Source organism: Misgurnus anguillicaudatus, chromosome 3, assembly GCF_027580225.2.
Source record: "Misgurnus anguillicaudatus chromosome 3, ASM2758022v2, whole genome shotgun sequence".
In the NCBI taxonomy this organism is placed as follows: Eukaryota; Metazoa; Chordata; class Actinopteri; order Cypriniformes; family Cobitidae; genus Misgurnus; species Misgurnus anguillicaudatus.
In genome coordinates this window covers 17,095,729-17,113,360 of record NC_073339.2, presented here as the reverse complement: position 1 = coordinate 17,113,360, position 17,632 = coordinate 17,095,729, and the positions used below count along the sequence as shown (strand labels likewise).

At 36.2% G+C, this 17,632-nt stretch overlaps 1 protein-coding gene and 1 long non-coding RNA gene across 6 annotated transcripts in view; both read right to left on the bottom strand.

Annotated features, from left to right (window-relative positions):
* rgs12b (regulator of G protein signaling 12b) overlaps nt 1-17,632 on the bottom strand; it is a 94,738-nt gene that overhangs the window by 65,176 nt on the left and 11,930 nt on the right. For all 3 annotated transcript variants that reach the window (XM_073862453.1, XM_073862455.1, XM_073862454.1), the window contains exon 4: nt 6,525-6,635. In XM_073862453.1, coding sequence (XP_073718554.1) covers nt 6,525-6,635 — 111 coding nt within the window. The remainder of the gene's footprint in view (nt 1-6,524; nt 6,636-17,632) is intronic.
* LOC129423463 (uncharacterized) lies at nt 1,853-4,427 on the bottom strand. Of its 3 annotated transcripts, XR_012367109.1 has the most exons (7): nt 4,300-4,427; nt 3,561-4,112; nt 3,385-3,459; nt 3,223-3,271; nt 3,060-3,136; nt 2,801-2,879; nt 1,853-2,600 (listed from the first exon to the last, which is right to left on the bottom strand). It is a non-coding gene; the product is annotated as an uncharacterized lncRNA (long non-coding RNA). The 3 variants fall into 3 exon arrangements; XR_012367103.1 differs by having other exon boundaries at nt 1,855-2,600; nt 3,561-4,402; XR_012367115.1 differs by lacking the exon at nt 3,561-4,112 and having other exon boundaries at nt 1,855-2,600; nt 4,300-4,372.

The window sequence follows — 17,632 nt, the reverse complement described above, 5'->3', positions numbered from 1 at the left end:
AAAAATATCAAATTTAAGTGATTTTGTGCATAAAACAAGCAAAAAAATACGCCAATGGGGTAAGCAAAAATTTTTTCATAAACATTAAATTCAAGAAAAATTCAAGAAAAATTAGCTTACCCCATCGGCAGATTGCTCGTTTTATGCAAAAAATCACTTAAATTTGATGGGGTTTTTTTGTCGTTTTTGCTCATCAAGAAAAAACATCTTAATTTAAGAATTTGTACTGAAAACAAGACAAAAAGAATATTTTTTCTTGAAAATCATTTTTTGCAGTTAACAGAACTGATTATTCTTGAACATGTACGCTAGAACATACATGACATAATGTTCAGAATTCTTTAGAAATGTAAACACATTTTCCGGTATACTTATATTTAATATTTTAACAAATGTTTAAATATACTTATATTTTTGTGCACCCCCACGCAAAAATCTTCCTACACTGCAAAAATGACTCTCTTACTTAATATTTTTGTCCTTTTTTCAGTAAAAATGTCTAAAAATTCTTAAATTAAGATGTACATTCTTGATTAGCAAAATGACCCAAGAAAATAAGTCTAGTATAGTTTTGTAAAGTAATTATTTTAGACAAAACATAACATTTAAACAAATTTGTGCTTAAAACAAGCAAAAAATCTCCCAACGAAATAAGAACAAATTTCTTGAAATAAGTTCCATAAACATTTAATTCAAGAAAATGTATTTATTCCATTGCCAGATTTTTTTGCTTTAAACTAATTGGTTTAAATTGTATATTTTTTGTTTAAAAACTAGACTTATTTTCCTAGGTCATTTTGCTCAAAATACATCTTAATTTAAGAATTTTTAAATATTTTTACTGAAAACAAGACAAACATACTAACTGTGGGTTTACACCAGATGCAAGTTCAACGATTTGCGCGAGTAGATTACATACAAAGTCAATGCAAAGACGCGATCAGGCGCGTCCTCGCATGGGCGATGCGAATGACACGATATGGGTGGCGCTTTTGTCACGAAAACAAGCGCTATTCGCCTCAAACGCGTCTTCGCCCAAGTTGAAAATATTCGACTCGAGCGAAAAATTAGCATGACACGAAGTTAAATCCCGAGTAATCTAGAGTGAGCAACGCAATGCGATTGTAGGCTTCGCGTTAGGTGTAAACCCACAGTAAGAAAGTATTTTTTGCAGTGCAGAACGATAATATTATCATGTAAAATTTTCATCTTAATATTAAAATCAGCCCATTCTCACCAAAATGCATACAAATAACACGAGACATGAGAAACCAATAAATAAAGCGACACGAAAAGATGCGCGAACGGCAAGGACTGGTGTATTATATGCATGCAAAATTGGAATTTGGCGTATCTATGGCACGATAATCACACTTCGGGTTATTTGTACGCATTTGGTGAGAACGAGTTGATGAAAATATATACACATTTCTAATTATAAATGCATTAGTGATGTTAAAGGATTAGTCCATTTTCTTAAAAGAAAAATCCAGATAATTTACTCACCACCATGTCATCCAAAATGTTGATTTCTTTCTTTGTTAAGTCGAGAAGAAATTATGTTTTTTGAGGAAAACATTGCAGGATTTTTCTCATTTTAATGGACTTTAATAGAGCCCAACATTTAAAACTTAACTCAACACTTAACAGTTTTTTTCAACAGAGTTTCAAAGGACTATAAACAATCCCAAACGAGGCATAAGGGTCTTATCTAGCAAAACGATTGTCATTTTTGACAATAAAAATAACAAATATACACTTTTAAAGCACACCCAGATAGCAAAATTTTTCAGGGCCAGAAATGGCTGAGTTCAGGCTGTTCTTTTGGCACACATGCCGCCACGGCTTACGGTCCTTGATTGGTCCTAGAGCTGCTTGCCTTAAGTAATCCAGAATCTAGCCGAAAGCAGACCATAACTTAGCCGCAACCCTTTCACACCTCGAGAAATCAGCCACAGCTCTCCCGGAATCTCCAGATAACAACCAAAAAACAGCCCAAATTACCACATTTATCCCCAAACTTACCCACAACTTTTCCAGAAACCCCAAATGTAACCCAGAAAATAACCAAAATTACCATATTTACCCCAGAACCCACCCACAACTTATCCAGATGCCCCAGAAAATAGCCATAAAGTGACCAAAATATATTTATATCCCGTAAAATGTGTAATTGAAAAACACAGATATAAAGCAAATATAGAGTTTTATTGATGGTGACAAGGATAATTTCAGATAACAGCTAAATAAATGAAATGTCAAATGTTCTGCCAAATAAACAAATAACAGTAGAAGGATCAAATAAAAGCAAAGAAATAGCCAAAGTAACATAAAAGCTAACAGAGAAACATTAACTTAATTGTTTTAAACAATAAACAGGCAAAAAAAAAAAAACAGATGTAATAACAGAAAGCAATATACAACAACTGGTTAAATATAAAAAACATCCTATATAAAATGAATGTTTACAGATGTGCAAATGTGTATTAGATAAATACATTTGAAAATAATACCATGTTATGTCACCAGCTAGAAAAAGCGCAACATTTAGTAACTTTAATCTCCAGTCATGTCTGTGCACACAAAGGACTTCTTACAGCCTACAGAAAAATCATAAAATACAGTTAGAAAATACATTTACATAAAATGAATAAGAGTAAGGACAAAAATGATATAGTACACACTGCCAGTCCAAGAACTGATACTTTTAACATTCAATTCAAGACATGGGAAAAAATATGTTTGCAGATATCAGAGTTCCAGAAGGAATTCTAAATTACCAATTAAATAAAGCACTTACCAAGTACAAAAATTGTTTTAGTCAATTTCCTGCTTCATTATTTTCCAGCGTTCACTCCAAACAATCCAAGATCAAGTACCTGGAATATTTTTAAAACATGGTGTCACTTTTAAGACAAAACTTGTGCTTTTGTAACTTATATGAATATAAGACAAATTACCCTAATAAGAGACTTAACAAATTAGATATAGACAATAATGTAATTCATCAAATCAAACTGCACAAAAATAAATAATGAACATAATATACATCATCTTACTTAATTTTCTGTTTTGATGTCCATGTCTTTGTCTCTGTCTGGAGAATGGTTTGCTGTTCTCCAAGAGGCAGTAATGTCTATCAAATACAGAAGTCAAAAATCAAATCACACACATTGGTTTACTCTTTTAAACTGATACATTTTTTAACGAAGTTAAACTCACATCAGTCTTTACCCAGACAGCTGGAACAACATAGTCTGGTATAGGACTTCTGCAAACAAAAAACAAGTATAAGTAAACTTTATATTGTAAAAAGGTAAAATAAAAGATTAAGACAAGCAATAAAGACAACATTTATAACTCTTAGGTATAAAATTCCTTTACAAAAGCAATGGATGTCCTCATGTCTTTGTCTCTGTCTGGAGTACAGTCTGCTGTTTTCCCAAGAGGCAGTAATATCTATTAAATAGAGGAGTCAAACACAAACATCTTAACACATACACATTTGTTTATTATTTAAACGGTTAGGTTTATTAACCTCATTATTATTCTTTACTCACATTATTCTTTATCCAGATTGCAGAAACAACATTTATTGTTGACAAAGTGTGGTACATGACTTCAGCAAACAAAACGCAAATATAATTAAACTTTATACTGTAAAATAAAAGATTAAAACAAACACATACAAAATGCATGACTCTTGCATATTAAATTCTTTACAAAAGCATGTGGTTATTCTTCAAGCAGGGGTTGGTTATGTTACACCATAAAATAAAGCAAATAAATCTGGCCTTTTAACAACACAGTCTTGTAAACTGCACTGACCAGGACTGAAGAGAATAAGAGATCATAGTAAACCATCTTTATTAAGCTAAAACTTGAATACATGCCTTTCTAGAATATCAAAAACATTGTTTTACTAAGATATAAATAGTTGGAATGAATGAGTCACTTTGTAACTGTTATGATTACCAGCAAATGCTGATTTGTGGTTTAGTACAGAAAACATCTAATCTTCGTTTGGCTTCTTTGGGGTTCAGCATTCATTTAAAGATTCAAACTTCTTATTGATTATTTTATCATCCCCGTCATGCATGTTGCGTCTCTTACTGTAAAAACATGCATGTTTAACGTTATCTACGTTAAATGGCGACTGATGATAAAATACTTGCACTTACACGAAAATACATCACAGAAAAGAATAACAAACAAAAACGAAAACCAACTGGATATCGCGCTGTAGAACAATAAGTGCAATCTACGTGGATTTAAAAGAAAAGTATCTTAATAACTTACCTTACTGTGTTATATAAAACTCCACAAGACAAAAGATCGCGTGTCCTTCGTCCAGTACACAGTGGGGGTTTGAATTTCGCGGAAGTTCCTGATCATGACCAGTTGCATTATGGGAAAGGTAGTTCATTTTCCACGGCGGATTGAACGCTGTTGAGGTTAAAGGACTACTATTTCCAAGATCCATTGCAATATATGTCATTGTTTTAGAAACGAAAGTGCACCAATAAATATTAGTATTAGTTAGTCGTATTTTTTAATTGTAAACACAATTTAATGTAAAGTCTTATTTATTTATAAAAAATAAAATACAAAACTAAAAAGACTTAAACAAGCACACATACTTAAAATACTTTTGTTTGATGTATATTAGTGCAGACTGAATTATTAATTTATCTGTTTATTGCATTGTTTGTATATTGCACATTGACACCTTTGGATTAACTGCCCAAATAACATTTTCTACATTTCGTCTTTTAATAAGGATAAACATATTTATTATTGCCTTAAATATTAACTTTGATGTTTTTATCAATTGTAAATGATTTTATTTGGTGTTTTTTTTACTCTTTGGCCAACCAAACCGTAGCCAGAACTCTGCCATATATTGACTATTTTCTGGCAGACCACACTTAAGCCAGGACTCAGCCAAAAATGTACCTTTTGCTTTTGGCTGGCTAGCCTCACACCACAACTCCCCCGAAAGCTGTTTCACACAAAGGTGTGAACAAAAGAGAGCCTAAATTTAGCCATAAATGCCCAATGTAAGCCAGATTTGTGCCAGAAACTTTGCTATCTGGGCAGCTTCTCGTCATGTAGATCCGGTCGTGATGCGCAAGCTGACCCCACGCAATACGTCATGACGCCAAGAGGTCACAGAGGACAAACGCGAAACTCCGCCCCAGTGTTTACAAGCGTCTTGAAAGAGGACCGTTCCTACATTGTTGTATGTCAACTGATACTAATTAATGTCTTTGTGGCAGTTTATTGTTTAAAATGGTCCGCAAATGTGTGTTTTGCATATGTAACACGTGACCTCCCTACGTCACTACGCATTTACGTTAGGTCGCGCTGGACCGGACCTAGACGAAAAGTTGTGGTCTAAAAGTACATATTTTTATTTTTCTTGTAAAAAGTGACAATCGTTTCGCTAGATAAGACCCTTATGCATCGTCCGGGACTGTTCATAGTCCTCTGAAACTCCGCCGAAAAAAACTGTTAAGTGTTGAGCCAAGTACCAAATGTTGGGCTCTATTAAAGTCCATTAAAATTAGAAAAATCCTGCAATGGTTTCCTCAGAAAATGTAATTTCTTCTCGACTGAACAAAGAAAGACATCAACATTTTGGATGACATGGTTGTGAGCAAACCATCTGGATTTTTCTTTAAAGAAAATGGACTAATCCTTTAAGCATTACAGAGTTTAATAATGTTTACTATTGTTATTAATACAAATTGTAAAAATTATACTAAGAAAATATAGCTGTGGGTGCATAAGGACTAAAAAAAACCCTGTCACAGAGAATCCTTACTTGTCATACTGTATATATAAGCAACTGTAATAATGGCAGTCCCATACAGCAATATTAATATTAATTGCTTATTCCCTGACAAAGTAAGACTTATAAATGGATGTTAATTACACATTAAGGTTCATTATGTTTTAAATTAAGCATTTAATAACACATATCAAAATGTATGAAGGAATAATATGCACTGGCACGCTGGCAACCAGAATAAGATGTGACGTGCTGTCAAATGTTTTCATGCCCCTGAGCTCTTCCATCTGAAAATTACACCATCCACATTTCGCAGTCTCCTCCGTTGCTATGACAATTTGCCGTCACCGTACTTGTGTGCACGTCACATGACACGCAGATGCACTCTCTTTGACTGCACGGTCTAAAATTAAACTCACGTGTGCGAGTGTGACCAGAGCTGTTAATACACTGGATTATCCTTACTGCACAGTGATCATTTAATAAATAAGGTCCCTGGAGTGCGTGTTCTCCAGAGGATTGACTGTCTGTGCTTCTGTTTACTTGTTTGTGTCTGCATGCCTGGATGTTTCTATTTTCTTAAGTATTGCGTAGGTCACTCATTCTTTATGTAATCATTCCCAACCCTCCGGGTGATAGGATCGGAATGCTGGGAAGTTTTGTGTCATAGAGCAAGATAAAGAAAATAAGGTGGAAAAGCAAGAATGCAATGAGCATGGGGAAAACTCACCTCAAGGTCATCGAGTGAGCGAGCCATACTCATACGCTTGGAACGCCCAAATGATCGTCTACCAGAGGAACGCTGAGGAAAGCCCATAGTGATGCCCTTGAACCTTCCACCCTGAGAAACACAAAGAGACAGTCTTTATATTTACATATAAGATATAGGTTTTTTAAATGGCTGATGCCAAAATTGAGAAAGAAATCTGGCCAACTGGGTTAGATATATCACTAAAATAATTACAGTAAATTGAAAACTATAAAAACAGAAAATAGGTAAAACTAAATAAAAATGTATTGTGTTATCAATTTATTGTTTTAACAAACTAATTCAAGCAAACATAAAAATGACCACCTTACCAAATATGATAGTATTCTACACAGAATAACAGAAAATTGAAAATGAAGCATTATTTATTACATGCCATTCGTGACACTTTCAAGATGCTTAGGTATTGGAATGCTTGATGTTGTGATATTGAAACATAAATGGTATTTTTAACCATGCATCTTGACAGAGAATTTTCATTAATATAAATTCATAAGAAAAATCTGATGTGTAAATAACAAGATATGTCAACTAAAAAATAAATAAAAATTTAAGTGGCAGTAGATACTGTCTACGCGGCCCACCAATGGTACTTCGAGGCCCACCAGCGGTGTTTGGCCGAAGTATGTAAACAAACTGTCCTCTCTCTGTTTGATTTCATTATGAGAAAAACATTTACTAAGAGCGCAGTATCACATGAACCTGAGCATCTGAGAGTGCAAAGAGTTTACTCAGCCCTTGAGGATATGAAATATATATTATCTGTTCTTTGAAGAGCAGTCCCTTTTGTTGGTTATTGTTGCTTCTGGTTTGTGCATTTAAAAAAACACAGAATTCCTACAAAGTATGTTGTCTCTCCAAAACTTTGTCACATCCATAACACATGTAAACTCACCTAAAGGATTATTAGGAACATCATACTAATACTGTGTTTGACCCCCTTTCGCTTTCAGAACTGCCTTAATTTTACTTGCCATTGATTCAACAAGTTGCTGAAAGCATTCTTTAGAAATGTTGCCCCATATTAATAGAATAGCATCTTGCAGTTGATGGAGATTTGTGGGATGCACATCCAGCTCCCATTCCACCACATCCCAAAGATGCTCTATTGGGTTGAGATCTGGTGACTGTGGGGGCCATTTTAGTACAGTGAACTCATTGTCATGTTCAAGAAACCAATTTGAAATTATTTAAGCTTGGTGACATGGTGCATTATCCTGCTGGAAGTAGCCATCGGAGGATGGGTACATGGTGGTCATAAAGGGATGCACATGGTCAGAAACAATGCTCAGGTAGGCCGTGGCATTTAAATTATGCCCAATTGGCACTAAGGGGCCTAAAGTGTGCCAAAAAAAAACATCCCCCACACCATTACACCATCACCAGCCTGCACAGTGGTAACAAGGCATGATGGATCCATGCTCTCATTCTGTTTACGCCAAATTCTGACTCTACCATCTGAATGTCTCAACAGAATTTGAGACTCATCAGACCAGGCAACATATTTCCAGTCTTCAACTGTCCAATTTTGGTGAGCTCGTGCAAATTGTCGCCTCTTTTTCCTATTTGTAGTGGAGATGAGTGGTACCCGGTGGGGTCTTCTGCTGTTGTAGCCCATCCGCCTCAAAGTTGTGCGTGTTGTGGCTTCACAAATGCTTTGCTGCATACCTCGGTTGTAACGAGTGGTTATTTCAGTCAAAGTTGCTCTTCTATTAGCTTGAATCAGTTGGCCCATTCTCCTCTGACCTCTAGCATCAACAAGGCATTATCGCCCACAGGACTGCCGCATACTGGATGTTTTTCCCTTTTCACACCATTCTTTGTAAACCCTAGAAATGGTTGTGCGTGAAAATCCCAGTAACTGAGCAGATTGTGAAATACTCAGACCGGCCCGCCTGGCACCAACAACCATGCCATGCTCAGAATTGCTTAAATCACCTTTCTTTCCCAATCTGACATTCAGTTTGGAGTTCAGGAGATTGTTTTGATCAGGACCACATCCCTAAATGCATTGAAGCAACTGCCATGTGATTGCTCGATTAGATAATTGCATTAAGGAGAAATTGAACAGGTGTTCCTAATAATCTTTTAGGTGAGTGTACATTTCCCTTTTCTAATTTTTTCCTGATGTCTGGACTCCTATCATCAGAAGTTTAGGAAAATTTAAACAGATGGTTCAATATATTTTTAATAAATACATTCTTTGAGAAATTATATTTTAACTTTTGACTGAAAATGTCACATCCATAACTCTGGAATCGCTTATTTAACCATCCACCAGATGTATAAATCTGGTCACTTACATAATAGTATACGACATGTTTCCACAAAACTCTCTTTTAAACTTAAAGTCCCTCTGTAGTCCATCATTTTATCACTTTAAACTCATTTTTGAGCAGCATAATATCATATTTACAAGTTTTTAATGTGACAGTAATTTCTTCATGCTTTAAAACAGCTTGAATGTAACTCTATACCCTTGACCTATTTAGTATATGGGGATCTATGAATATGCGAATTAGTCCCTGCCTCTACTCAATCCAATAGCTCAGACCATAGATATGAATATTCAAATTGATTCCTGCCTCCACTCTTTTGCACCACCTTGGACCATAGATATATATGTAAATAGATGCTTCATTTAGCAGTTTCATACACATACCTGCTAAGTCCGGTTTTACACAATGCATACGTCGTGAACTGCGTGTTTGCAGAGTCTATGCAGCAATCATACATAGAGCCCTATCTTACACCTGGCAGCGCAACGCGAGACGCAAGTGTTTTTGCTAGATTCAGCACGGCGCAGTTATCATTTTTACATCCAGGGTCATGTTGTTTAAATAGCAAATGCATTTGCGCCCATTTGTGCGCCCATAGGCGTGCTAGTCTGAAAACGAAGTGTGTTCAGGTGCATTGTTGGATCATGGGGCGTTGCTATTTTGAGGCAACTAAAATAGACTACACCATTGACCAACTAAAACCTGGTATAAAGTCTATGACGCAATATTGTTCTTGTTATTTAAAGATTGTGCTAGCCGTACAAACCATTTTTCCCGTCAAAATGTATTCAGACACACCCTTTAAGACTGTGTGTTGTGCGATTTAGATCATGCGCTTAGATCGTTAAAATAGGGCCTATAATGACCATGACTCAAAATACTGATCTACGCATTCAACTGTGATGATGTGATTGGTTACATGTTTGTGACATAGGAAACAAAGGTGATTTCAAACCGCGGGATTGAGACTGTCATTTGAAAACTTTAATTTTATGGAGAAAAAACTCTCTTAAAGCATATTAAAACATCATAGACATAGTAACATCAATAAAAACTTAATAAAAAATTTTTACCAGATGGGAACTTCAAGATTAGCTTGGGTAACTTCCTAAACTTAAAAATCACTTTCTTTGTGTATGAACAATACTAAAAGTCAACACCATTGAGCCAATGCAGTTATGTCAATCAGTCAAACAGAGAAACAGTGTTTGTTAACATTGTTGGAAGAGGTCACCCTACTGTAAGGGTGGCTAACCTAAGTTGTGCATAACACAAAAGCCAAAACAAATGCCTTATGGCATGATACCATGTTTTATTCAATGATGTTAGGACAAATGCACAGAGAAAAAGACAACCAGACCGAGACACAGACAGGCAGACTGATAGAGAGGGATCATTTTTCATAGGCTAAAGTTTAGAGGCTGATTTAGTGCAGATGTCAAGAGCAGCGTAACCAAATGGATCTTCTGTGTTGCCTAGATACCCAGAGAACTGTGTGTGTTCAGCCTCATCATTATGACACATCAAGTGCTAACAAACACATGCATACACATACACACAAACATGCCGACACAAGTGTCTACATGCACATGAGGGCCAGGTCAGTACATACTTGTGTTCGCATTTTATGCTAATGAGGACATTTACACAATATGACAACTCTCAGTAACACACATTCATAATATCAATGCTTTCCAAGCCAAGTATGCAAAGACAAGGTGATAAAACTTGCATTGCAAACAAACCATGAAAGGAAACATAACCATCATATAACCAGAGAGGACAAATATGTGCTAGAGAAACAGATGATATAGGGTTCTTAAATTTTTTATTTAAGGAAATAATTCACTGTATATAAAAGTAAACATCTGGATTTAAACCCGAACAAACCAACTGAAAACAAAATGGTTGCTGAGGAGGTACAGCGAATGATATTACATTTTGCAACCAAACAATGCAAAAAATGCAACAAAAAACAACAACAATGGAACAAGGTGAATAGTTATTGATAAATTGGAGTCTTTATAGTGTTTTTTGTTTTTAAGTTTGTTTTGTTATGACGTTTTATCTTTTATTTCATACTGTATGGTTTTAGTCTGAACTGCTTTTCTGTTTATTGGTTTTTTTGTGTGTGTAACACCAAGGACCGTGTTGGAAATAAGTATTTATACTTTAGCATGTTATACTTGTGGATTACTGTCTTTTTTGTACTGTTTTAATCCAGAAATCAATCAATCAATCAATCAATCGATCAATCGATCCATCGATCGATCAATCGATCGATCGATCAATCGATCAATCAATCAATCAATCAATCAATACCTGTCTGGGTGGCAGGATACTAGATCTAGATTGCGTGTCACATAGGGATAGGGTGGCCATTCGTGCCAGTTCCGCCGGACACGTCCTGAACATGTTTTCGGGTTCGTTCTCCGGAAGTCGTGTTGCTCGACCGCATACGTCATCACATTTCAGTTAAAATACATTAGAAAATTAAGATTTATTTCTTTTAAGACATACAATCATTGTAGTTTTATTCTTACCTTGGAATGTAATGGTTGCTTTTCTGAAATTAAACCCGAAATATTGAACCTTGATGACGTATGCGGTCGACCAACGCGACTTCCGGAGAACGAACCCGAAAACATGTTCGGGACGTGTCCGGCGGAAATGGCACGAATGGCCACCCTACATAGGGATGGGACGGTATGAAAATCTCATATCATGATTATAGTGACCAAAGTTATCACAGTTATCAATATTATCATGGTTTTGTTATGAGTTGGAAATGTAAAAAAAAAAAAATGATACACACACTGAAAACACTTGAACAAGTTTTATTTTTGAAAATCACAATTTAATATTTCATGTCCCAGAAATCATTTATGTGGTAAAAAAAATCTGTCTAATAAGTTTACTGTGAATGAATACAATACATTATCCCTTAAATTCCTTATGGTGCAAAAAACTATGTTGCATGTGCGCGCCTGCGTCAAACTGATTCTGGCTGGACAGGATTTACCGCGAGTTTTCAAAATCACGGTAATCAAACACGGTTGTATGATACTTTTTACATTTTAAAGGATATTACTAACCGTCAGGACATTTTATCGTGTAACTGTACGTTACTATGATTATAGAAATCTGGCACCATATTTGAACAACGTTAAACTGAGAGAGCGTGCCGTTCACAAACACCAGAATGAACGAGATCACAGTAACGTTCATCAGGCAGTAATACAGTACGTTCAGTTCATGTTCGCCCAAAAATATAAACGAGTTCATGAACTATCGTTCAATGAACTCGATCAAGCACAACACTGTATACAAGTGCTTTGTGATAACTACGTTTGCAAGTACCAGTGTTTTCTTGACTATATTTTGGCACTAGCAGCATTTTTTTATTTTGAGTGAACTGTTCCTTTAAGGTGTAGTTGTGTTAATCTCTGTGTTGAGATAACATCATGGATTCCTGTGGGAAGCAGGGATGTTCTGTGTGCTGCATTTAGAGTTCTTAGACTTATCAGGGAGGAGCTATCTACAGTATGAGGAGCTCTGAGAAGCTTTCTTTCCTGTTTACTTCATCTAAGAAGAGGGGATGGCAAACCAAACGAAGACATGTCAGTATAAACATATCTTCTATCCATTAATCTGTTTTCTTTCCCCATCTTAGTCTCTCTTTGTGTCCATCTGTGACCAAACCTCTCTCCTTGCCCAAAAGACTGTACAATAGCACAGCACAGGCTTAAAGCAAAGCCGATCACTGTGCTGTATATGACATCCACAGCTATTAAATAAAAACTGAAGTCTTAGATATATAATCAAATAATAAAAGCATTAAACACCTAAACACTTTATAATGAAACACTACAATAAGGAGACATTTGTGGTTTAAGTTAGAATGGTATAGATAATGATTAAGATATAAATCTTTATTATGGGTTAATGACAAAACAAGCTCCTAAACATATTTAAAAAACAAGCTCCTAAACGTTTTTTTTATCTTTTTAAAGTGTGTAAAGTGTAATACAGCTCGAACCATTAAATTTGAGTAGGGGAGAGCGGGGTAAGTTGTCACACTGTTCATAACTCCAACACTAGAGGTTCTATTTCAAAAATCAGATAGCAACTTTGTGTGACAACGACTTAAAGGCGGAGTCCATGATGTTTGAAAGCCAATGTTGATATGTGAAATCACCCAAACAAACACGCCCCACCCCAATAGAATCTGGACCTTCTGTTGATAGACCCGCCCCACACATACGCAACCCGGCATTTGATTTGATTTGATTGGCTATAAGTGTTTTGGTAGTTGGCCCGTCTCCTTTTCCAAAGCGTTTTTCAAACATCGTGGACTCCGCCTTTAAACCCGGAATACACTGCAGGATTTTTGACCTCCTATAAGATCATTATATTATCACACTGTGCGACATGGCTCGTTTAAACTCGGGTACGAGAGGCATGTAGACTGTACGATGATGACACGGAAGCTTCGGCGGCAGCGTCACACGTTGCGCAACGTCACCCGCATGCGCTCGTGGTAAACAAATACCGACGCGCAGGTCGTAGCAGCAAACACATTGTGCGTTGATCATGCTGAATTTCTGACACTGTCAGAAAACTATCGTAGGCTATCTTTAGACGCAAGACCGGGAAAACGGCCGTCTTCGAACCTCACTCACTGTACGACATAGGACCACCGATAAAGAGCCACGATCACAGAAATCGCGTCGATTGTTTCACGATCGAAATCTTTCGTCTGGGACAGCCAATAATCGTGCAGTGTATCCCGGGCTTAAGTCAACTTCGTGTTCACATTTGGTCAAAATCGCTCTAATCTGACATTAGCACAATTTTCTTTTCTTTTCTTTGGTTTAAAGTAAAAAAAATGACAATTTACATTTTATGCAATTTAATGCAACTTTGTTAGGTATGAATGTAAAAAATTACTATTTTGCACAAAATAGAGGAGACAATAACGTGTCTTTTGATACTGTAGCTGATGTGCTATGTTGAGCTAACCCTGAGATTTAGCCAACATTAGCACAGTTTAGGGCAAGTTGTCTTAATGACTTTGGGGCAAGTCGGCACATGTTTTTCAAACTGGAAATAGTTAACCCCAGGTTATTCTAAACACCGGGTTATTCTAAAGGGTATTCTGAATACCTTGATTAGCTGCTTCAGCTGTGTTTAATTGGGGTCATAACATTCTAACCCGGCTTTGTTTCACACTGTGTGCTTTGGCACCGCAATGCAGGGTTAACCCCACAAAAGCAGGGCTAGCAGGGTTTTATAACCCTGGGTTAATTTTAGGGATAACCCCGCTTATAAATTACAAGCAGGGTTTCATAACCCTGGGTTAATTTCATGGATAACCCCGCTTCTAAATAGAGGGTATGCATGTGACGTTACCTTCGGCGAAAGTGACTGCGGTTACGCCCACTGAGTGGCAAAAGAGAGACCGGCAGCATTTGTGTACAGTGTGAAATTTAGCGAAAACACGGGGAAAACGCATCTAAATGGGAAACAGCTGATTTGCGATAGACTGTACTAACCCCGGATTTCCACTGACTGCGGAACGGCTGCGGATCCGCTGCGGAACGGCGGCGGAGTCAATCTGTTTCCATTCAAGTCAATGTGTGTATTTCCACTGACTGCGTTCCGAATACGTCACAGCTCTGGCCATCCGCAGCCCTCCGGAACAAATACGCAGAGCTTCTATTTTGGACGGATGCCGGACAGCTCCGCAGGGCAGAGCCATGACTATATCGCGTGATCATACCTGTATTCGCGAGATCTCGTGTTGTGATCTGGGCTGGTCCAGCAAAACGTCATGATTTAACGTCATAATGGGTGGAGACAGAACTAGATATCGCATGATCATCACGTGAATTTGCGAGACCTCATTGGGCCTCGTCACTTTAGCACGCAGCCGCTCTGCAACAAATACGGAACTGGTGGGTATTGGCGGACGGCGGCATGCGGAGCCGTAACGCAGCGGAGCCGATCTGCAGCCGCTCCTCAGTTGGTGGAAATCCCGGGTAACAGATTTAACAAGAATTCAAAGCTATAGTTTTAAAGACTGCCAAAAACACAGAAAGGAGAAGTAAATAGATCATTCATTCCAACATCAATAGACCACAGGTGGGTTGACAAGTTGCTAGGGTTACTATCAAGGAGAGGTTTTACTTTCTACTTAAAAGTATTTTGCAAGTATTTGTATTTTATCCGTGTTTTCTTTGGAAAACATGCATTCCAAAGCATATTATCATAATTTTTACTATATTACATTTCATAAATACAAGTTTTTGCTTTACATTTAATATTTAAGTACATTAACATACTTTACTTAAGTAAAAGTACACAATTTTAATGTAAATAGGTATTAAATAAATTTTAATATGCAATATTAAAGAATACACAGTATGATTTTATGCTTTAGAATAAGGCTGGGTATCGATTCAGATGTCCCAGATCGATTTAATTTTGATTGAAACGCTATCAAATCGATTCGATTTCGATTCAATTTTTTATTCCAGTTCTCAGGTCGGTTTTTATACTCAATTCTCGATTCAACTCAATGAATATAGATTTAATACAAATACTATATTAATAAAAAAAAAAACAGTGAACAGCAGTTTACAAGTGGGTAAATAATAAAAAGAAATTAAAAGCCACAACACTATTGTCATCGTCTTTCTTGCGAAATCTAAAATGCTTCCATACCTCTGACTTTTTATGTGAAGGTGACTTTTTATGTGAAGGTTCACTTCTAGTGAAGAAGACTAGTAATTAGATTAACGTTAATCTAACGTTCAATGTTTGCGGAAATGAATATAAAAAAAATCGATTCTGCTCTTTGAGAACATTCATCGAAAAATCTATTTTTTTTGCCCAGCCCTACTTTAGAATGTAGTGAAGTAAAGATTTTCCCAATACAAACACCCTACGAAAGCACAGATGCTTGGAAATTATAACTAATGTAACTAAGTATTGTCCACCTCTGCTATCAAGTCCAACTAAATTCAATTTAAGCTGATAATAGTCAGTTTTACTGGCATTTTCCCAGCAGCCGCTATGAAAACCATCCATTTTGTTGAACATTTGCCACTCAACAAGGCGAGTTCCGGCATCGTCACTTGGAAGTGTGACGTCAATGCATACCCTCTATTACAAGCAGGGTTTAACCCTGGGTTAATTTCAGGGATAACCCCGCTTCTAAATAACAAGCAGGGTTTTATAACCCTGGGTTAATTTCAGGAGTAACCCTGCTTGTAAATTATAAGTGTGAAATGATCCTTAGGGTTAAAAGCATGGTTTAAAATGAAGATAACTCGGGGTTAATCGCAGTGTGAAAAGCCCTAGAGTTAATATTTCCAGTTCTGGTTTGAATTTAAAAATTATAATCAATAATAACAAATAAGTAGTGTTCTTCTTTTAAGATAATCTTGTGTGACAATTTACCAGCCGATGGGCCAAATTGTCACAAGTGAACATTTTCTGTTCAACGTCTACAACTCAGTAATGAGATAAGATATGAAAATGTAATGAATAGGGGTGTGACGAGACACCTAAGTCATAAGCATATTACAACAATTTAAGATTAACTAAATATAATAGTAAGCTTTATAATTGTTAATATTCTGTAATAAGACAGTCTTTATGTATGCAGTCTACGAATGCGACCTCCAAAGGATGCAGCCTTTTGTTTGAGAAACGGCCAGCATTTCACCTCCACGAGAAATCTCATGACATAATTAATTTCGCGATACACATTTAATCTCGCAAGATCTCGTCACACGCCTGGTAATGAATACAACATGTGTCCAAGACTTTCTTCTTTTATGTGGTTTGAGATCTATACCATTGTGATGTATCGTTCTCAGACATGTTAGACAGTGTGAAAAGTGTGACAACTTACCCCGCCCTCTCTTACTATAAATTTAAGAACAATTTTTTTAAGTATACATTTTACATACAAAGCATTTTTTTCTAGTTTTACAATTTAAACTTTCATTTCACTTGCAGCTGCTCTTGATGCACGCATACAGACGCAGCATGACATTCAGCACAAGTACAGAGCAAAGGTCTCTTTCACGTCTTGAAGTGATAAGTTAACTAATAAATCTGTTAATAATATTAATGAGAACATTTTGAAGTTACCTTTAACCAATTGGTGTCAAGTTTATTAGATGAAATCTGTAATATCAATTACACACAGGTGTCCTTACAGATTACGTAATCACAGGTGCAGACATGTTCCACCATGAACGTCTCTTAATTTTCTCTTAATTTTGAATGATGCATAATGTTCTATAATTAAAAAACATTTTTTTTAATTGCTTTACCTGAAAAGTGTGTTTGTGCTACAATACTGTATATGGTGTTTGTGCTATACATTTTATTATAACAGTACAACATCTATTTGACTAAGAAATAGACTTTCTATCAATGGTATTGACTTTGTTATAATTTTCCTATACATCTTCAAAATAAATGCTACTTCTATTTGCTTAATCCAAATACTGTGCTATGACTGACACAAACATAGAGTAAACAACATTTATTAACTACTCGAATAATCATTCTAAAATGCAGAAATGTGTCAAAGAGTCAAAATGGAAAAAGGAGAAGAATAATCTTTATGTCCAACTGTAAAACAGCAAGACACAGTGAAACAGTGCCGCCTGTTGGCAAGTACTCACAACACCAACTCACAACACCATGCGGACAACAAGAAAGTTTTATGTTAATAATATCTCGTTCATGACTTTCTAAAACAGAAACAAA